The following is a 23352-nucleotide window of genomic DNA, read 5'->3' on the forward strand; positions in this document are numbered from 1 at the left end:
CAATAAAATATGCTTCCTTTGATGTAGTTAAGCAAACAGAGAAATAGTGCTTGGGGCTGAGGAAACAAAAATGAATAATGCAAACCTCAAAATAATCATAGTTTCCTTCAACTTGGGCAGTGTGTTTTCCCCAGTCTCAGGCCTTTTAAACATGGTGCTGGTCCTGCCAAGAAGAACTTCCTCTGGGCTGATTGTGAAGAAAGAAAGAACAGATTATTTCTTGGCGCCTTTACCTATGGATTTTTCAAGTCATAGCAAATCCCTCTCAAAATCTAATGATCGCCCTTCTCTGCAGAGCAGCTCCCCCTGCCAGTCCCCACTGCATCCCCAGCACACATACACCTGTACTACACGGCCAGATGAATGGACAGAGAACCGAGCCCAGGGAGCATCGTTTACCAGATGGGCTGGTAGAAGAGAGCACCCTGGAATGCACATACACATACCCCTGAAACAGGCTAGACCACAGGGAAGGACGTGGCCCCCACAAGCCAGTGTATTAACTGGCTTTGATTGGAACTGCTGATCTGGTCAGGGTGCCTGGTGACCTGGTGGTCAGCACTGAATGCATATCAAGGGTTTATGGATTGAGAGTGCCAGGCCATCCTTCCTTCTTCTTGACCTCTTTCACTTTTTCCCCTACCTTCTTTTCATTTCCACTTAGGTGTATTGTTGGACCAGTCAGTTTCTGTTTCTTGAGCTCTGTTTTGTTATCTATGCAATGCATAAGTTTTTTTTATTGCTAAAAAGTCTCTTCAGGTTCCTTCCTCTGTGTGTGATGGTAATACCTCCGGATTGCTTTTAAACTTGCTGTTCATTGCAATCCTCCACAGGCCCAAGTCTTTACTCATTTTGACAACGTTCTCTGTCCTCCAGGCTCTGTCATAATTGAAGTGGGTATGTGGGCAGCCTGGACAAGTTACAGGAGAGGTTAAAATTAATACTCGCTAAAAGGAAAATGGCGAGACGGTACAGATCAACCCAATCCACCCAGCTAGGCCAACTGAAATAGATGAGACGTCTTTTCAGATATAAAGGCTTAGTCACAGCGACACTGATCCAGGCAGACCTCATAAGCAAGATGTGAAGGAACTTGCTGGTGACTCACTCGGTGCTTCCCTGCAGTCTTGACTCTAATGGCAGGAATTGATGCCGTGCTGACTGAGGCTTGGGTGATTACAGCACAACACAAATGCCTAAGTCCTTTTGAAGTCCCCCAAAATTCACTCTGGCATAGATACAGCAATTAATGGGGCTTAGGACTTGAAATGGTAGAATCCTATTTTAGTCCTTAAATCCAGAGTTTCGGTAGAACACAGATAGAATTTATTAAGCAACATGGTCTTTGTTTTTCAATTCTCCTTCAGGTTTTTCGTATGAGAAAGATCCCCGGTTGTACTTTGACGACACTTGTGTTGTTCCTGAGAGACTGGAAGGTAAGTAGCTTTATCCATTTGTTGCTAAGCTGGAGGGTTGGAGATGTCAGAGCACCTCAGCCAGTCTTATTAACACCAAATTGGCATTAACGACTCCTTTTTGCCCAAATCACCTGAGAAACTTGACTAAAGTATTGCATATGCTTCTTTGTCCCAAACAGGCAAAGTCAAACAAGAGCCCACCATGTATCGGGAGGGGCCCCCTTACCAGAGGCGAGGTTCCCTTCAGCTATGGCAGTTCCTGGTCACCCTTCTTGATGACCCGGCCAATGCCCACTTCATTGCCTGGACAGGCCGAGGCATGGAGTTCAAGCTGATAGAACCCGAGGAGGTAAGCACTGGATGCTGGACTCTGGTGATTTTTGATTTGTTGATGATGATAGTGATGATGTTTGTTCTTGGTCAGTTCTCCACTGAGGCTTTTTACCGTGTTAAACATGCTCTTCCTTCTCATTCAGATTCTGGCCTGGGCACTGGGCATGGTAGTGCCCTTCCTCTTAAGAAGACAATTTGACAGGCAGAGTTCTCCACTGGAGAATACCTAAAAAGTATTAGTAACACTTCTGCAAAATCTGGGGAGTGAGACCATGAAGACATATGTCCAAATAGGGACTGTTTTCCTCTTAGAAAGTCTTTTTCAAGTGTTGTTTCAGGGGTACCAACTTGTCTTGGTGTTGGCCCTCGTACGTCATAGCCTGTCTCTACATCTACATCAATGCCTACGTTTACGACATATCTGTGTCATATCATGTGAGTCATCTATGGCTACATGAACATATTGTGTGACATCTTAGTAATATAGTACAGGATGCAAGTACCTCGCTGCATATTTCAAATGGCTCCAACCTAGAGAAATAAAATGATCAGAGATGGGTGAATCTTCTGAGCTTAGATTTTCTTAAATTGTGTTGTGTGGCATCACAATAATTGAAAGATGACACAAATTTGTGTTGTTTTGTTAATAGAAAAAGAAACATTGTTACTGTCTGTTTGCCCAGAACTGTTGACAGAAAGACCTACAGACAGACCCAGTACCATTTCTTCCATGGAAAAGACACGCCTTAGAACCGCCTGCCTGAATATCACATAACAAAGTAAATTAAATCAGACTCTCAGTTTGGCATATTCCAAAGGGCTTGATTTTTAATTTCTTATTTTATTTAGAATCTAGAGAGATTATAAATGGAAAAGAAGTAACTGCCCTTAAAATCTGACAAGTGCTTCTTTTGGTTACATGTACTTAGGCATTGTATACTAAGCCAGCAGAGCAAAAGGTATCTTTGGGATGGGTGTAATTGAAATGGGAACAATATTCTTGGAAGGCATTTGAGCAAGAACTGCAGTTTTAGATGTTGGCGGATTAACTCCAGGGCTCGCCTTAGCGCACCAAGGGGCTAAGTTGGTGTGGAGGGTAACAGCAGGAAGTAACAATCTGGCACTTGGTTTGGAAGAAGAAAATGGTCTAAAAGTTGAGATGAGAAAAGGAGAATATATGGATTGGAAACTTCTGAAGACTCCTACTGGTAGGAGAATAACAAAGACTTCATTAAAGGCAGTTATAAAAGAAGATAGACATATGGTGTTCTCTATCTTGTATCATTCACGAAAATGGAAATGTGTCGACATCTCATATTGTAAACCGTTTCTGTTAAGACTTGGTCTACCGTCCAAGCCAGCGTTTGGGACTGCTGTGTTTTTCTAAGGGTTTCTTTTTGGCTAATTCATATAGAAATGGAGCCATATTTTAGGCTTCCAGCCATACTGGAGAGCCATTCACCCCACATTCTTTTCCTCATATCGTGGCCTGGTTTATGTGAGGCTTGAGGAAGCCGTGTCACCTAGACTCACTGAGGCTTTTTGAAAGTAAATCTGTCATGTGGGCAGCCCTTATTGATTTATCTCATTTCACAAACAGGAGCTTTTATGACTTGATTGCCACTGCCTCGGGCCTAAGCACAGGCCGTACAGCTGCAGGTAAACCTGGTTATGACCCTTTGTAAAGCTGTTATTGAATCTTCTGCTCTCCTACCAGTGGTAAAGAAAATGATGAACAGATGGCAGAGGGCCCCTGCTCTCTGACTTAATAAAGAAACTAATATTAATCCAGAATGCTCATAAATGCCAAGCAGCCAAGTCATGTGAGAGGCCTGTGGTGGCCTTGAGCTTCCCTCGGCCGATTGGACAGCTTTGTTTCTTCTGGAAGTACTTCTTTCCACCCCACCTTGAAACCCCCAAGCATTCCATGAACTCCGAATGTTCCATTCTCTTAACCCAGGACTGATGCTGTTCCATGTGTACACTTTGGCCTCAGGACACACAGCATTGGTGGTGGTTTTTTCCCACTCTCCGCCTTGTATAACTTTGCCGGCTCTACTCTGGTTAATGTCAGGAAGATACCAACTCCTCGAGAAAGCTGTAAGAAGTTGTCAGGGGGGAGCTTGAAGGGTGAAGCGGAGGAGGAAGCTGTTTGGGACGTAATTGTAGGCAGCTGTGTGGCTGAGTAGTGCACTCTGGGTAATTATCCATAATATCCATTACACTGTGCATGGAAATTGTGGTTTTAGAACTGCGTTTTGGCAGGCCCCTAATCAAATGTCTTTTGATAGTCATCCAGCTTAGCACCCTCTCAATTATGACTGACTCGGCTTTAATCTGGAGCCATTTTAACTGTGAATCTGCATTAATGAATATTTTGGGGGGTAGGGTTGTTTGTTGAACATGTGGCAGATAACTGATGCCATGGGGAGGTTTAAAAGGATGGGCTGCGAGGAAGAGCCACTCCCGGTGCTGTGGCTGCTCCTTCTTGAAAAGGGAGGAAGAGACATGTGAATTTTTTTAACTCCATCGGCCTCCACCCTCAAGATACGTGCTATCAAAGTAACGAGTGGGGAAGATGAAAGAAAGAGCTGGTAACAAGCCGTTGCCTGCTCCCCTCACCCTAGAAATGGGGCAGCCCTAATTCCCAGCGACTCTGCAGTTGTGCCGCAGCACGCATTGCTGTGGAGGGAGCAGCCCTCATGAGGGCTACTGAATCACAGGGCCCTGGCCCAAGAGGATGAGTCAGTAACTATGGCTCCCAGAGCTGCTTTGAAGTCTGCATATACAGAACCTCTCTCTCCAGTAAGCTATTTCATATGCAAGTGACAGCAAAGAGAGGTCTCGGCTGAAGTTTAAAAATATTCAAGAATTGTTTCCCACCTCTGGAATATAGTAAAATGATGAGGCTGGGCTTCTTTTAATGTTCTCTGCCTCACTTGTGGCTGACAGCACTTCAAGGATAGTTTCAGAGCGTCATTTCTTATGAGCAGGACAAAGGACATGTATTGGTTTTAGCAGGTTTCCCTTCTTACCACTATTTCTGTTGGTTTAAAATGTTTATCTTCTCTAACCAGGAGATGTGTTTTTGGTTTATTTTGCCTTTTTGGCTGTTTTTAAAAATAGCATTGAATGGGTGCCGTATGGAGAAAGGACGAGAGCCAGAGATGGCGTGTGTGCCATAGGGGCAGGAAGCAAACGAGGGGAAATTTAACTTTCACACGGTTTCTTGCAAGGCAGAGTGGAATCGTGGCTATTGAATTATTCTAATGTAATTAGGACAGATGCATTCTTCCTTACTTATCAGATCATTTCTGGTATTTATTAAAGGGCATTTTAGAATCCTGAAGTCAGGAGATGTTCCTTTCATTCTGCCCAAATACTTTAAGGAAATACTTTAAGTGAAATACTGTTTTATGATCCACTTTTCCACTTGCAGTCTCTCTCCTTCCCATTCCATGTTTAACATTTGGTTTTTTAAAGATCAAAGGAATGTAGTTATTTTGTTTTTTAAAAGAGCTTCCAAAACTGAAAATGTTCAAAACCTGATCTCTGGGTTACATACATTTGAAGACCTCTGAGAAGACTCACATTTCCAGGCTGCTTCTTCCTACCTTGACAGTCATCCTTCTAAGTAGGGTTTTGGATGTGATACTGGAGAACAGGAAATGCTTGGCTGTTCTGGTAACTGGGTGAACTCCACCAGGAGGTTTTCCTGCTGTGAGTCTTCTCTGCCCCAAGCTCCAGTTACACCTCCTCATCCCTGCACCTCAGGTGGACCGGGTTGGATATAGTGCACTTCAGAAGTGTTTGGGAAGCCCTGTTAATTTTTCATTAAGTGGATAATGGTGCTACATGTTTTAATGTCCATTCTGCAAGTCTGCTGGGAGCAAGGGATTGGATGGCAGCGGGCTGAGATGGTCTGATTCCCCCTTACTCCGTGCGCTGCAATCAGTAAACATCTCCCAGCCCCTCTCCAATCTTATTAGAATTGAACTTTTGCTCTGCTGGCCCATTAGCAACTCACTAGTGTGTTTCTAATGTTTCAGGAATGACCATTCTAATTATTCCTTATTGACTGCTACAGAAACCATAGCACTTAATGGCAACATGTTAATGGTCTATGGGTATTGGTCAATAATTCATATGTGGAGAAACAGTAGAGGGCCTGCTTCCTCTGGGACATTAGCCAAGCCCTCTGCAATCTTAAAGTGCTAGGATTCTTCCACCTCTAGGTCTCACCTTTTAGCGATTGTGACTGAATCATCACCTTTGTTGAATGTTTGGTCTTGAGGGAATTAAATGCTTTTGCTTCCAGGTCAGGGAAACGAATCATTGACCAAAGCAGTGAGGTCTCAGAACTGGCTCTCCTGGGATTGGGAGAAAACCACTGGGCCCAGAGAGTGAGTTTCCATTGCTCTCTGCTTTCCTGTCTCTTTAGGTTGCTCGGCGTTGGGGCATCCAGAAGAACCGGCCAGCCATGAACTATGATAAGCTCAGCCGCTCTCTACGCTATTACTATGAGAAGGGCATCATGCAGAAGGTGAGCAATGACAAGAGACACTAGACCGTTCTGAGCACTTTCAAAGAAAATGTCAAGGGCTTCTGTAATGAGACTGTTTATAATGGCCGGGAGAAAACATTAGCCTCATAAGTGATTGTGTGGTAGGAAAAAAATCTTGGAAAAACAATCTTAAGACAAGAGTCAAGTGAGATATAAAAAGCACTTTTAATGCTCTTGGGTACACGAAAACCAGAGGTTGCGTGCGGAACGCACAAGAGGAAGATTAGGCTCCCCTGCTTTACTTAAACTGCCTCTAATTACAAAAATGTTCAGAAACTTAGGCTGACTATTGTGTCCATAAAGGAACACGTGAGGGAATCAACTTGAAGGTCTGTGCTCCCACTAGAGTTTAATTGAAGTCTTTAGTTGTTAAGACACCTAGACTTCCAAATCTGTTGGTTTAATCCTCTCAAAAGTGTTAGAGGAGTGAGAAAATCTTATTTCTCTGTCAGAACCTATAGAAACTGGAACTCGGGTTAAAAACCCAAGGTTTGTAAGATGGCAGCAGAATCACCTGGCAGCAGGTTGCAGAATAAAGGATGTAGTGTTCTTTGAGGAAGCCAGTACAAAATCCTAGTGGATAGGTGGTGAAAGGGCCACAACCTTAAAATCCTGTGGATAGGCAGAAGATGGGAATGGCAAATCTTTGGCTGGTCTTTCCTAGCCACCAGATTTTATGCTGTACTGTTACCCAGATTCTAGCATTTACACATTTAGGCAGTCTACATGGTGGTAGCTGACAAGATGCACTTGGCAGACCCATAGGGTCATTGCTACTGAGAATTTGTCTACACTGAAGCCAAGTTTATCTTTCTCATAGGCAGGTGATAATGTGACCCCATATTCCTCTCACCACCTTAAAGAACATTAAACAGTTTTTCATGGTTTTCTGGATAAAATCCAGACTTTTTAGTGCTTCATACAAGCTCTAAGGCAGTTCCCCGTCTGGGCACCATCTGACTCTCATTTCTTCACTCGTACTTGACTGCTTGCACTAGCATAGCATCTTTCTCTTAATTAATATAGTATTTGTTTACCTAAGACTATGTATCACATTCGTATAAGTTATCAAGCATACTATAGAATGAAAAAACACCTCTTAGACTACTATCCTACTTAGAAACTAGAACATTCCTACTGCCTGCATTACCTGACCAGCCCCTGCTTGTTTTCTGTCTCAGTAATCACCTTTTCACTCCAAGAATCTGAAGTCCTCAGGCTGAGTTACAGAGTCCCTTTTCTTCTTCTAACAGCACCTGCGCTTATCTCTATCCCGGCCCTTCTGTGTTGTTAGGTTGCTCCGTTACTTGTCTGTATCTACCACGGGAGTGGAAGCTCCTTTGGGGGAGAATTGAGGGTTTGACTTCAGTGCTTGGCACAGAGTTAATAGATACTCTAGGATGGGTGGTCAGTCTGCCTACCTCCTCTTTTTTAAAAAGGTACAATTCAGTGGCTTTTAATATATTCAGAGAGTTGTGCAACCATTGCCACAATCAATTTTAGAACATTTTATCACCCCAAAAAGAAATTCTGAATCCATTAGCAGTCACTTCCCATTTTCCCCCAAACTTCATACACACACACACACTCTCTCTCTCTCTCTCTCCGCCCCCCCCTTTAATGTGAATATTATCAGATGGAATCCTAAATTCAGGAAGGACAGCTGTTATTCCTTTTCTGTTTCCATCTCCAGATCCAATCTGAGGGAAGGTAACCAGCACACAGTAGCTTGAATAGCAACAAGTTGTCCCTATGACTAGGTCCTAGGTTTTCTAAGGAGGTAGAAGAGAACTTTATTTCTGAGAATAAAACAGGCAAAGAGTACAGGAAGGCACAGGAATGAGGCTTGGGGGGCTCAGATCCTAACACTCCCATTTATTAGCTATCTGCTTTGAGAAAAGTCGCTTAACCTCCCAAAGCCTCTACATAAAAATGTAGATAATAATCTGTGCTCTAATCTCACAGGGTAATATGTGTGAAAATGTTCCAGAGAAAAGTGTGCTATCCAATGTAAGAGATTATTGTTATAGTTATTATATGACCCATGAGTCAATGAGAACTAAATAAAAGGTGAATGATGGCATGCCAGTGTGGGGAGGGACTTAGAAAAGCTGTTGTCCTGTCCCCTCAATTTTTGAAAGGGGAAATTGAGGTTCCTAGAGGTTAAGACTTGTTAGTGACTGAACGAGGACTGGAAACCATCCTCTCCTGGCTTCTGGTCTAGTATCCTTTCCACAATACCCTGTCTAGACCATATAGAGCGATGTGTCTACACATACATGAATACGTCTACACATACATGAACTGACTTTTGAGATGGGGAACCAGAGGTTTAATGTAAAACTGTGGCTTGAAAAAATTAAATAGCAATGGTTGATTGTACGCGTCTCCCACCCATAAGACTTGTTTGGTGATGATGCTAATCATCCAGTTTCATACACACAGCTCCTGATTCCTAGTGTGTGAGTTCCAAGAACGTTGGTGCAGACACCCGTCTTCTGGTGACTGGGCATAGAAGGCATCACCATAAAATAAGCTTTAAGACCTATTGAGATAATTGTACTGTTACCTCTATAACCTACCGCTGTAGCAACAGAGTTCTTAAACCCAAGATTTGGAAGCAAAGCCATATTTCTGCAATTAAAAACAGATTTTAGAATCGCAACAGAATGACTGAAGGGCAGCATTGAGCTCAACATTTTGAACTTTTGAGTGTAAAATCTTTATTTTATCGGTAATTTTAGCCACTTTCCCTTACCCCTGTACGTTACCTGAGTGAAGCTGATTATCAGGTTTAATTTTCAGTGTGTGTCCTCTTGTACTGATGCTAAACAGCGGAGAATGGGTTCCCACTGACCTAGACTTCTCATCAACTACATCCTGAGGCCTTTGAATAATCAAGACCTTTTGGTTCTAATTATAATAATGCATATAATCCATATGAAGGTAGCGCTCAGTTCCTTCAGTGTAGCCAAACCATAGAATGAGTAATTTAAAACTGCAGATAAGCCAAAACTCCATTCTATCTGGCTTTGGAACAAACTTAAAATTTCCACATAGGCTCTGTGATCAAATTCTTAGCCCTTCAAAATAACAAAGCCATGCTGTGAAGACTGTAAACGTTGGAGGTAACTGAAATCATGGTCTGACTTCTGCAGTGTACCTTTCAATCCTTATATCCTCTTGTAACGCCAAACACCAGCCTCAGCATAGCTTGTTCTTTCTAAGCTGTAAGGATAAGACAGTGAGGGTTTCTTTTAAAAGAGCATATCTAATACGAGTTCACATATCTTCTTTTTCAACTGCTGAGCTATGGTGTCAAGAAAATGCTTGGCAGGTAACAGGTCCCCAGGATTTATCAAAATAGATCTGAATGATGTGGACAACCAGTCACTAACAAGCCTCCTTTGGTCCCTGGCTCCCTGAGAGCTTGGTGACTTACCAATATCTCATTATACTTCCCTCGGTTCCCGCCATGCCCTGTTCCAGCTGGGCCTTCTAAGATGTGTTTTCTCCCTCAGGTGGCTGGGGAGCGATATGTCTACAAATTTGTCTGTGACCCAGATGCCCTTTTCTCCATGGCCTTCCCTGACAACCAGCGTCCGTTCCTGAAAGCAGAGTCCGAGTGCCACCTCAATGAGGAGGATACCCTGCCCCTGACCCACTTTGAAGACAACACTGCTTACCTCCTGGACATGGATCGCTGCAGCAGCCTCCCCTACGCTGAAGGCTTTGCTTACTAGGCTTCTGAGTGGCTGAGCGGCCAAACCCTAGAGCTAGCAGTTCCCATTCAGGCAAAGGAGGGCAGTGGTTTTGTTTGTGTTTTTGGCTGTTCCTAAAGCTTGCCCTTTGAGTATTATCTGGAGAACCCGAGCTGTCTCTGGATTGGCACCCTTAAAGACAGATACCTGGCTGGGGAGTGGGAACAGGGAGGGGCAGAAAACCACCAAAAGGCTGGTGTCTCAGCTGTGATCCTGACAAGGTTTCTGGGAAGAGATTGAAATGTGAGCCTCCTTCCCACGGACAATATATGCAAAGCAATACCTTGTTCAGGTTAGTACCCACAAACTGGGACGGAGTATGTGACAATCTGCATCGATCATGGACTACTAAATGCCTTTACATAGAAGGGCTCTGATTTGCACAATTTATTGACAAAGAAATCACAAACCCATAGAACAGTAGATAGGCTAAGTTGGGGAGGTTTAAACCATGAAGAGTTAAAAATATATCTTAAAATTCAGAGAGCTCTTCAGCTCAATCTGAAATGTTTCCCCTTGGTCTAGAAAGGGGGGGGGAAAGTCAGAACAGCTGTTACCCTCTCCATGGTTCTCGAATAATAAACCATTGCTCCTCTTGGGAACCTTCTGGCCATGTGGTCACCAAGTAGAACAAGCCCCCTTTCTCTTCCCAGTCACATGGCTGTGTGTGGATGGCTTTAATTTTAGGAGAAGGGTGATTAACACTTTTGACAGTATTTTGTTTTTCTTTGATTCGGGGGATTGTTTTGTTTTGGTGGTTGTTTTGGAAAAACAGTTTATAAACTGATTTTTGTAGTTTTGGTATTTAAAGCAAAAAAAACAAAACCTTTTGGTAACTGTGCACTGCGTCCTTCAGACAGGGCGGTGCCGAATTATGAAGACGCTGCAGCTTGAAAGGGGCTTTGCTGGGGGCTTCCCTTGGCCGTGTACAAGCCCACTTTACTGCCTGCTTTGTGCTTTCTGCACCAGACAGCCTGATGGAACATTTGCACCTGAGTTGTACATTTTTGAGGTGTGCAGGGAAGCCTGGACACACCACTTAGATTCTATGTGTATAGTTCCCATGTTCTCTAACATGCCCTCTCTGGAAAGCATATGTACATAATACATGTGACGTCCATTCGAAACCTGGTCACCTGGTGGGAACTCTAGGGTTTCTTTCCTGGGCATGACCAATGACAATTTCCATTTCATCAGTTTGTTTTGTTTTCCTTTTGCTTTAATTCTTGGACTTGAAACCCTGCATATGATTCAATAGGGTTTGAGACTTACGTGTGACACTGACAGGTAAAACAGTGCTAGCATTTTAATTTCCTGCCACCTTTTAAAAAGAAAGTTTATTCTGATTGCTGTATTATATTGGAAAAGTTTTAAACAGCCCAGCTAAAGCTATGTGAAAGTTGAGCTCAAAGTAGAGGAAAAGTTATTAGAAAGGGGTAGTACTTTGCTGCCTGGTCTGTTGATGGAATTCTGTGCTCCCCATGACTCTTAGCATATTAAGAGTGACTGTGCTGGTCTTCATATGCAAAGGACAGTGTTGACTCGGGGAGGGTAGAATTGTGTTTCTATTGATGGAGACTCTCGAGTCTCAAACAGTCCCCCTTATGACCAGCAGCACATTTGTGAAGAGGTTCACAGGAATAAGGGCTGCATTTTATAGCTGTGGGAACATAAGGTTTTCCTTTATTGGAGCTAATTAGCCCACAAAGGTATTGAACCTATAGCTTGGGCCTTAATTAGCATTGTAGTCTAATCAAAGGACTCTTTCCAAACCGTATTTATAGCTTTCTAACCTACACATAGTCTATACATAGATGCATATTTTACTCCCAGCTGGCTAGAGATTTATTTGTTGTAAATGCTGTATAGGATTTGTTTTTCCTTTCTTTACTTATCCAGGTTTGGGTTTTTTTGGTTTTTTTTTTTTTTTTTTTGATGGATTTATGCTGTCTTAGCAAGTATGAAAATAATCCTCTGTGGCCTGAGCTCCCAGTCCCCTGCTGTAACTTCATGGCCTGTGCTGTCACAGGGCATAGGATGGCGGCATCACCGTTGCATTCCCATTGGACTCATGCACCTCCCGAATGGTTTTGGTTTTTCCGTTGGTTTGTTTTTGTTTTGTTTTTGCTTCTTTTCCAGAGTGTGGACAGTCTACAGTGCAGAAAGGCTTTAACCTGCCAGTTGATTTGAAATACTTTCCCCTGCGCAGGGCCGTTTGCATCCTGCCAAGCTGCGTTATATTCTGTACTGTGTACAATAAAGAAGTTTGCTTTCAGTTTACCAACTGCCTGAAACCCGCCTCTTTCTTGCCCTCAGTGGTCTAATTGTAAAGCAAGCAAAAGCCACTTGGCTTCCCCTCTCTTTCTCCCTCTTTCCCTCTCTCTCTCTCTCAACTATTTAGCCTTACCAATGGACTGTGGAGCTGAGAATGGTTTGGGGAACACTTACCTGGAAATGGAATGCACAGCTGCTCTCTGGCCTCACCTCTTAATGCTGGCTAAAAAGTTGATCCAAAGGAGTAGGAGGTAGAGAGGTCCTTTCCCAGCCAATGGTGAGCTGAGACCACCCCATCCTCTTGACCCCATCTCCTTGCCAACTCTTAGTAACTATTCTTTAAAGCATAGTTCATGGTTGGGCCCTGGGTTGTGTGAAAAGATTACTAAGTAGGCTAGGACTTGGAGTTCCAGAATAATTCTAGCTCAGCCATTTAGGGGGGTACTTGGAAAACCAGTGAGAACATAAAAGGACCATTCATTTCCTAATTTTGCCCTAACAGGTTTTGATCTTAACAAGTAAAAATTTTACTAATACTTGGTCCCTCAAAAACAACAACAAAAACTTAGGAAGGTCTCGCCAGTTCTGTTTTTTCTGGCCATGCAGCTGAACGAATCTTCTAAATTGTCTCTTTCTCATGGTCATATATCCCTTGGGGAAAGTGTAGAAGAAAATCGTTTGCAGGGCTGTGTGCAGTATTATGCCTTTTAGTGTTCTTATTGCACACTTTTTCTGCACCTTAATTTGGGCTTTTCAAGACTCCTATTACAGTAGAGAAATAAGTGGAGCCTTTTCTCAAGCCTGTAACAAAAGGCTTTCTGTAAGTTTATCTACTATCTTTCTTTCACTGTTTTACAAGCCCTCAAGTGTAGAAACATCTGAGACTGAATCGGTGCACAGCCGCCTGAATTGGGACTTGTGAGGAATGAATGTCTGCCACATAAACCCATTAGCTTCGACAGATTAAGAAAAGATGCTTGGGGAGAAGGCAGGGCAGCCCAGGACAAAGCCAGCTCTGCGTCTCAGCTTCCCCACGATAAGGCTCTGACAATCCGCTCCTCATTATTCACGGGCTCGTTATTCAGCCTGGGCCCAGACCCAGATCGTTAACCTAATGCAAGAGGTCGCCAAACACTGAGCCACCCTTCTAGTGTTGGGCGCTGGGATAAGGAAGCTCAGAAAATGGGAAGTTTACTCTTCATCAAGGTCCCCTTTCATGAGCCAAGCCAGGGAAACAATGCTCATTCAGTTGTTAGATGACAAAGAGGTAGTGTGAGTGCAAAAGAATGTGGTTTTGAGAGCCAGAGTATGTGCAGAATCTAAATTCTAATGCAGCTGGGACGAATGTAAACTAATGGGGAAGAAAAATACTCATGTACCCAGACGGTTGGAAACCTTGAAGAGGCAGTCCGTTGCCCAGTGGTGCAGGTGGCTGGGGCTCAGTGTGTGGCCTCTGAAACACACGCAAAAGGAAAACAGGCCAGAAAATCACCAGTTTTAACACAAATATATAATGTAGGCATTGGTTTTATTCAGCCTAAGTATTTGTACTTAAAATAGGGGATGGGTGTGAAAGTGGCACACAGACAAGCCACTCTGTCCTTTCGATCCAGCAAATACACTGGTGTCCCATTCAGAAGGGGCCCCTTGAATGGCCAGCCTTTCCTTAGCTCCTCCAATTTAAGAGCTGGCTCTACACCCAAGCCTGGGTATGTTGACCTTGGCAGTGAACCTCAGATAGCTAACCTTTGGATAGCCCTTCACAGTTTACAGAGCACTTTTTCATCCCCATTATCTTTTTGGCAGGCTTTCTTAAATGGTAACACTCGGTTGAAACAGAATATGAAAATATGGCTGTTAGCCCCAAAAAGTTCTTGGAATGTTCAGGGTGGCTACTGTGGAAAGAGGACTAGACACCGGGAGGCAGGACATTGGGGTTCTGGCCTAAGCTCCAGGATTGATTGGATTTTACTGGGTAATCTCAGAGGGCCATCCTGGACCAACCTCCTATCTCAGTGAGGGCATTGATGAACTGCTACTTCCCAGATCTCTTAGGAGGTGAGGGAGAAAGGAATTCCTTAGGAATTCAAGGGCTGTGTATGTGTGTGTGTGTGCGTGCGTAGGCAGGTTTAACAGTTAAAAACATCATTCTCACCTTTACCAAGCTCTGAAGATTGCTCAGTCCCCCCATTGAAGGCATATGTTTGTTCATTTCCCAAGCATCCACCAAGCACCGACTAGATGCCGGTGGATGCTGAAAATGAATGACTTAAGATGACATTTTCAAATAGGGCCCTGTTCATGTCCTCTAAAATGTTTAATTAAATACTCTACTCACCAGCTCATCCCAGTTCATACTTAAACGCTACTGACACCATCTTATTCGGACTACATTGACCAGAGGCTAAGGAGGCTGGGGCATGTGTCCACCAACTCCTGCCCCTACTGGTTGAGGGTTATCCCCAGGGATGTTAACTCCTCAACATGCTTCCTACCAGGAAGAGAGGAAGAGGGTAGGTGGGTATCAGTGTGCCAGGAACCACTGGCAGATGCGATAACTCAGGTGGGATGAGGGGACCTGGAGCAGGTGTCATAGTGTTTGCTACACCTGCCTTTAACATTAGCAGGGTTCTCCTGGATGACCTTGTTTCCTCACCTCCATACTTAAGGTGGGTGATTCTTTGCTTCCATTATTCCGTGAACAAACATCTATCAAGCATCTATTGCCTGTAAGACACTGCGATAGACACTTTGAGGGGGTGGATCACACAGTGAAACCCTCCTTCCCTTTAAACAGTTCACAGCCTAGTGGGGGAAACATTTGTCCACATGAAACTAGAATACAAACTGTACCATACTGAATATTACTCATGCAATAAAAAGTGCCTATTTTATGTCAGGTACTGCTCAAGGATTAGTGGAGGAAAAAAATAGCTATGAATCTCTGCTCACAAGGATCTTACATCTGGGGAAGGAGGCAAATTAAACAAATAAAATGTTTGTTGGTGGTGTTAAGTACTTAACACTGTGGAGAAAAATAAAGCAGAGAAGGGATATAGTGAGTGGTGGGGTGCAGGGGTTGCAATTTTAAATAGGGAGGCCAGGGAAGACCTCACAGTTGAGCAAAGACTTGAAAAAAATAAAGAAATAGCCAGATGGGTACCTGAAGGAAAGGCTTGTAGGCAGAGGGAAGAGCAAGAACAAGGCTCTGAAACTTTGAACATGCTTGGAATATTTGTGGAATAGCAAGGCCTGTGGCCTGGATCAGAGGAAGTGAGATGGGGTGTGGTGAGAGATAAAGTCAGAAAAGTAACTGTGGTGGTATCATCTAAGGCCCTGTAGGATTTTTAAGGACTGGCATTTACTCTGCTAATGTTTAGCTTTCAGAGATTATTAGTGGAGAAGTGACATAATCTGACTTATATTTGAAAGGATCACTCTGGCTACTAAATTGAAAACAGATTGTAGGGGAGTAAGGAAGGAAGCAAGACCAAGTAGCAGGCTATGGCAGTAATCCAGATGAGGTGAGATGGTAGCTTGGGTCAGGATACAAGGAGGTCATGATCTGGACATATTCTTAAGGTAAAGCCAATAGGCTTTGGATGTGTAGAGTGAGAGAAATCAAGGAGTCAGTTATGGCTCCAAGGTTTTTGGCCTGAACAAAAGAAGTGTGAAGTTGCCATTTACTGAGATGGAAAAGATTGAGGAGGGAAAATTGGGGGTGGGAGGAGGGGAAAATAGACTTTCTTTTTGGACATATTAACTTTGAAATGCCTATTAGACACTCATATGTGAAGGTCAGTTTGGATCTACAAGTCTGGAGTTGAGGGGAGAGATCCAGGCTGGAGATAGAAATCAGGAGTCAGTGTGTAAGAGAGTATTTAAAGCTGAGACTTGATGAGATCACTAAGGGAATAAGCCTAGACAACAAAAACAAAAGTTCCCAGGACTGAGCCCTGAGACACTTCAAGATTGAGAGGTTGGGGAGATGAAGAAGAACCATCAGAGAAGACTGAAAAAGAGTGGCTAATGAAGCAGGGAGAACCAGGAGGGTGTTTCCAGGAGAAAGGAGAGCAACTATGGCAGATGCTTCTCATGTGTCAAGTAGAGTGAGGAATGGGACTGAGTTAGAACATGGAGGGCATGGATTACTTGCAGAAGCCATTTCCATGGAGTGGGAGAGAGAATAGAACTGATGGATACTACTGGAATCCAAGGGAGGTTTGAGTTTTCTCAGTTGGGGTCAGGAATCAGAGAAGACTCCACGGATTCAAAACTCCTGGATTTGAGTTCGGCTCAGTTTCTCTCACTAACCCTTCCATTCTCAGACTCTCAAATCTGAAAGAGGCCTAGGAATCCCTCCCTGGAAGGTATAGGGTGAGCCATTTGAGGATACAGGAGGAGAGATTAAGATGCTGTTACCGCCACCTTTCCCATCCCTATGGGACTCTATTCTTGTTTTGTGCTCTTAAATTTCTTTTTTTTGAAATGTTAAGTGTTTTTTAAATAACTTTTTTCATATTACACAATTAGCATATGTTCTTTGTAGGGAAACAGAAAAAACCATAGCCAAATTTAAAACTATTCTGAAAACTCAACCTAGAGATCATAGTTAACACTTCACTGTACGTCTTTCCAGATGGCTTTTCTCTATACTGTCATTTAAATATAAAAAAGTGGGCATGCTATACATTGTATATAGTTTTGTAACTTATTTTTTAACAATATATTTTAAACATCTTTCCATATCAAGAAATATTCTCCTATAATACCATTTTTAATGACTACATGGTATTTCACAGTACATATGTAATATAGTATATTTAAGCAGTCCCCTTTGCTGGAGATTAAGGCACCACAAATATATATCTAAAACCAAGCTCCAAAATCACATCCCCCAGAATCAAACAAAAAAATAATAATCTTAGATTTTTCTAGTGTTCTCAATTAGGAACCAACTTTTATTAATTTTACCTTCTAAATATCTCTCAGTCCATCTCCACCATTACTGCTGCAACCAATCCACCACCATCTCTTACCCGGACTGTTGCCTCACCACATCTTCTTTTTCCCCTCTCCAACACTTGCTCCATATTATAGTCAGAGTGATTTTTTAAGACCAAGTCATTCCCTCACTTGAAAGTTTTTGGTGATACCCACTGGAACACCTAAAATTTAAAAAACACTGACGGCATCAAGCGTTGGCAAGGATACAACGCTGGGGGAGTATAAAATGGTACAAACACTTTAGAACATTGTTTGGCAGTTTCTTATAAGGTAAACACACATCTACTCTATGATCCAGCAATTCCAACCTTAAGTTTTCACCCAAGAGAGATATAAATGTGTTCACAAAAAGACCTCTGCAAGAACGTTTATAGAAGCTTTATTCACAATAGCCACCAAAAGCAACCCAAATGCCCATCAAGAAGAGGTGGAATAAAGAAGTTGTGGCATCCATACAAGAGAATACTAGTCAGCAACAAAAAAAAAAGGATGGACTATGGTGATAGAAATCAGAAAGTGATAGCAGGGGATGGGTGGCAGGAACTGGCTGGAAGAGGGTAGAGGGATGTTCTGGGTGATAGAAATGTTCTATTCTTGGTTTGGGCGGTTGGTACATGTATGTTTGTCCATATTTGTCAAACTAAACACCTGAAGTCTGTGCATTTTATTTTATGTTAATTATTCTTCTAAAAAATATTTATAGTCATTTCTTCGGATAAAACCAAAATCCTTAACTTGGCATTACAAGGGGAGTCCTCGCCTATCTCTTCGGTTTCCTCTTGCACCATTCTCTCCCTTATTTTATATGTCCCAGCGCCCCTGGCCTTCTTCTGGTGTTTCAACTGTACCTTGCTCTCTCCTGCTCCAGCCTTGACGCAACTGTCCCCTGGACCTGAAATGCTACGCTGCCTAGAAACCCATCCCTACCCTCCAACCAGCTTAACCTCCACACATGCTTTAATCTCAGTTCAGAGGTCACCCCAGGGGAAGACAATCAACTAGTCTTGCAAATAAGTGAATAATTTCAATTTCCTGGCCTTCCTAGATTTGCTCTCATCTCCCATTATATACTTTTTCATCACTCACTATCTTTTTTCATAGCACTTCTCACAGTTCTCAATTATTCACTTATTTGCAAGATTTGTTGATTGTCTTCCGTAATAAACTATAAATTCCATGAAGCAGGATCATGTCTATTTTACTAACTGCTTTATCTCCACTAAAGAGCAGGTGATTAAGAAATACCTATAAACAAGTAAATACAGTAATGAGCATCTTTATTCATTTGTAACTTTCAAGATAAATTCCTAGAAGATGGATTGTTTGGGCAAAGGGTAGGCCCATTTTAAGATTATTTGTGTGAACTGCAAAAGGCCCACCAAAAAGATTGTAATTCGTACCTAGTTCTTACACCCTTTGTCTACATTGAGCATTATTTATATTTACACCTCAATTTGCCATTCCTTCTTTCTTTTCTTGGATTTATTTATTCAAATATTATTTATTGAGTGCCTATTACATACCATGTACCAAGCCGGATGTTCAGGATTCAATGATGAATTACATTAATAGTTTCTACATTTTTTGCCTCTAAAAGAATTTTGAAAAGCTAGTACCCTTTAGCATTATTTTATGTTGACATTTTGATATTTTCTATCATATTATAAAAAGTTTAGAAGGATATAATTTTCAATTTATTGTAAATTCTGATGTTTTAAAATATAATTATTCCAATTTAACAATGGATTCTATATACACTAGCAATATAATTACCACCATCACTAAATTATCAAAATTAATTATCACCAAAGTACACAATCTCTTCTTTAACAGACTTTATGTCACTCTTTTTTTATCCTTGAATCCATATTTCCATGTGTGCCCCTGAGAAGAATTTTATCCTGATACAATATATTTTTAAGCTTGGAAGTCTTTATCCTGCATTTTAAACTTACTCTATCATACTTGCATACAACAAATTATTTTTAATAATTTCCTCTGATGATAAGGTTCTACATGTTACAAATTATTTCTATTAAGTGATTATTACAATTCTTAGTTCACAATTGATCAAGACAAGATAAATATATAACCAAATCTGATATACAATTATTAAATGTAAAAAATAAAAATTTGTGGGAAATGAATCTCTCAATGATTGTGTTATTTGCGTTTCTACTTGTCCACTGCAAGAACGAGATAGAGTTTAGCATCAGTTCTAGTCCTAATTTTCAATTTTATGTAAGTCCTAAGATATATCATGTGACAGAAAGTGCTAGCTCTCCACCAAAATCATTTTTCTTTTTCTCTCTTGGTAATAAGATTGTAGCCAGATATGTGGCCGGACTATATTTCCCAGCATCTCTTGCAGTGTGGCTGTGCCTGTTGTCAGTATATTGCCTCTCAGCTCAAATTCACCCTTGTTGTTTGCTTTGTGAAATGAATCTGGGCCCTTTAAGCAGTTTTCTCTTGCAAGCTGGCACTGAAGCTATGTCAGCAGAGGGTGCTGGAGTGACACTGGAGGAGAAAGAGTTTTACTTCCTAGTTCTTGTGTGCAGGATCCTGAAGTGATCCCAGCTTCTTCAGTGTCTAGCTCCTCCCGTGAACAGCAGCCAGCTTCCAGCAGTTTCCTCTAGCACCCCCTACCTTGGGTGGTTATATAGCAGAGTGCTTCCAACTCCTGCATGCTCACAGCTTCTCCAGTGCCTGTGCAGGCTCCTGCAGTACACAGTAGCCAGCCACACCCAGCAGCCAGTAGCTTCCCTTGGCACCATACCCTCCCAGGCAGCTTTGTAGCAAAGTGCCTTGAACAGCTTTCTCTGGCACCCAAGAGGGTGGATTTCTAGCAAGTTCCACCAGTCAGGCATTTCTCTGCCCTTCAGTGATCCATAGCCATGCCCTCTAATACAGTAAAGAATTAACTTAGCAGGCTTGCATTGTCCAAAGCCTGCACATTCCAAAAAGAGGTTTGGCCTTTGTGTGGCTCCTAGGAGATAACCTCTAAGCCCTTGGAATATCCTGCCCAAGAAGAGTGCCTTTGTTTACCTAGGACCTTGGACGAAGCCAGATAGTCTATGCTAACAATGTGATTTATAGTGGGAAGCGTTGGACCACACAGTATCAGATGACCTCTGGAGGGCCACATAACTGAGGTCAGCTGTATGGGCAGTAAGCCATGCACACATGACCAACACCCAGTAGAGACCCTGGACATCAAGGCAATACTAGTTGCCAATACTTCATGAATGTCTTCAGGCATCACTGCTGGGAGAATTATGTGTTGTCCAGATGACCCTACCAGGAAAGGACAGCTGGAAGAGTGCACCTGATCTCTCCTGGACTCTGCCTTATGTGCCTTTTTTCTTTGCTGATTTAATCTGTATCCTTTCACTGTAATCAACCATAGCCCTGAGTATAACAGCTTTTCTGAGTTCTGCGAGTTCTTCTCACAAATCATTGAGCCCGAGGGTGATCTTGGGCCTCGAGTTCACCTCTCCAACAAAGTCTGAATCTCAGCCCTGGGTAGGGACCATCCTTGGAATGCTATCTCAGCCCTAGGGGTAGTATCTGTTTTTTATATCTGCTTTTCTTTTACTTCTGAACTGCCAACTCCTTGTTACCCCTGTTATAGTTACCAATTCTTCATATTAAACTCTCCCTATCCAAAGCACTGAACCCAGATAGATACAGTGACCATGTTGGTTAGCTCTCTCTGTGCAGAAATAATGTGTGCTATTTCTGGGCTAGGGCTATTCAGAAAGCAGATGTACCTCCTCCATGCACTCTTCCAGTTGGATGTAGAGGATGACAAGATTCTGGAGGATGGTGAAGGCACAAGATGAGAGAAACCTGGGTCTCTGATTCACCACATGCTGGAGAGCATCTGCCAATTAAGACATAAACTTTGATTATATTTGAACCATATCTGAGTCTATTTGTAACAGCAGCTTAACTTACCCTAACTAATATACCTTGTTCACTTAAACAAGTACTTAGGAATGGAAGGAGTTGTGTGTGTGTGTTTTTAATAGAAATGCCACTCCATTCTTGGGAGTCCTTCCAAGTTATAAGCCAAAACTCACATACTGATCCTTCGTCGGGAATTATTTTTAAATGATCTCTCAAATGACAACTCTGTTAGGTCCTTCTTCAATTTTGTTGAAAGTAAAAGATTGGAAACAATTGAACTTACAAAACTAGAAGTTCCCAGTCACTAGAATCTAACCATTTTCTCGATTTCTTATAAGTACACCAGAAAGGTTTACCAAGACTTAGCTACCAAATGCCGCTAAATTAGTGGTTCTCAAAGTATGGATTTCAGACGAACTGCACCAGCATCACCTGGCAACTTGTTAGAAATGCAAATTCTCAGGCCCCACCCCAGACCTACTGAATCAGAAACTGTGGGGATGGGACCAGCAGTCTGTGTTTTACCAACAAGTCCTCCAGGTGATTCTGAAGCACGTTGAAGTCTGGGAAGCCCTGCTGCACATTATGCCTGTGACTCTTTCACCTGGGCTTGTATTTAATCTGATAGCTTCCAAAAGCATTCAAATATTGAAATATTAATTTCAACATGTCCTTGCCACTTGTGTTAGTTCTCTATTAGTGCATAACAATATTACCACAAACTTAGTGGCTTCAAACAAAATACATTTATTTTCTCCCAATTTCTGTGGGTCAGGAGTCCAGGCATGACTTAACTGGGTCCTCTACTTCAGAGTTTCATAAGGCTGCAACCGAGACGTCAGCTGGGACAGCAGTCTCATCTGGGACACAACTGGGACAGGATCCACTTTTAAATTCACGTGGTCGTGAGCAGCATTCAGTTCTTTGCTTTCTGCCAGCTAGAGGCCACCCTCAGCTCCTCGCCACATTGGTCTTCCCAGCATGGCCCCCTGCTTCTTCAAAGCCAGCAATAAAACTGGTGTTATAATTTTATGTAACATAATCGCGTACATCCCATCATCTTTGCCATAGTCTCTTTGTTAAAAGCAAGTTCTAGGTCCCACCCACACTCAAGGGAGGGAGTTACACAAAGGCAAGAACACCAGGAAGCAGGGGTCATTGGGGCCACCTAGACTCCATCTGCCACATCTCTCAGTATTTTTTGTTTAAATGCCTTTGTTTTATCACGTGCTTTAACTCCATTTTATCAAAACCTCAGAGGTTCCATTTAGATCACTCAATAACAAACATTCTGAAAAATGTTTACTAGAACATTTTTGGCTAACCTGGGCCTCATGGTCAAACCAACCAGCCAAATCAAATAGGACTGACTTTCTGTCAGAAAAAGTCTGACGTCATTTTCAATTCAAATAAATGCGTTGACACAAATTTTAAGGAATAATATAAAAAACCCTGAATAACATACTTTGTAGCACAAGAAAGATTACTAAAAGCAGCCAAATCAAGATCAAACTGATGCAAATCTCATATAATTGATCATATCCAAGTTACCAAAACAAGATGATAATAGTTGTATTCATTACTTTATAATTATCCGGTGTGATGTGTGACTAAACTTATCAGTTATTATTAATATGATGAGAATTACTGAAGGCAAAGTGCTCTTTCAGCAGATGTGTGTCCATGAAGTATTGAACTCCGGTAGACAGCTTTTGGGGATAATGCAATAAAATAATGCATTAAAAAGGCCAAAACAGCTCCATTAATTTCATTAGATATTATGATTAAATTTTCTATGTATTTAATGAAAAAGAAAGATATTTACTGCTAAAACTAATTGGCCCAGCAGCTAGCATATAATTTTATTTTTTGTTAATAGGAACTGGAAAATCTTATTATAAGCTGAAATAAGATGAGTATTGACTATAATTGTAATGCACATTTTATAATATGATTTGACGAAATAGGTTTGAACTATTTTATTGAACAACGCACACCAAATTCAAAAACACGTGAGATTTCTACATACTATATATTTTGTGCACTTGAATGAAAGATACTTTATTTTGTTTGCAAATTCGTTTTG

General features: G+C 42.0%; 1 protein-coding gene across 4 annotated transcripts in view; it reads left to right on the forward strand.

Moving 5' to 3' along the window:
- ETV5 (ETS variant transcription factor 5) overlaps window positions 1–12356 on the forward strand; it is a 57125-nt gene extending 44769 nt beyond the window's left edge. For all 4 annotated transcript variants that reach the window (XM_046658678.1, XM_046658679.1, XM_046658676.1 and 1 more), the window contains 4 exons: window positions 1368–1436; window positions 1598–1767; window positions 6193–6294; window positions 9837–12356. In XM_046658678.1, coding sequence (XP_046514634.1) covers window positions 1368–1436; window positions 1598–1767; window positions 6193–6294; window positions 9837–10058 — 563 coding nt within the window. In that variant the 3' untranslated portion in view covers window positions 10059–12356. The remainder of the gene's footprint in view (window positions 1–1367; window positions 1437–1597; window positions 1768–6192; window positions 6295–9836) is intronic.
- The last annotated feature ends 10996 nt before the right edge of the window (window positions 12357–23352 follow it).

The sequence above is a fragment of the Equus quagga genome, chromosome 4 (assembly GCF_021613505.1).
Source record: "Equus quagga isolate Etosha38 chromosome 4, UCLA_HA_Equagga_1.0, whole genome shotgun sequence".
NCBI classification, from domain to species: Eukaryota; Metazoa; Chordata; class Mammalia; order Perissodactyla; family Equidae; genus Equus; species Equus quagga.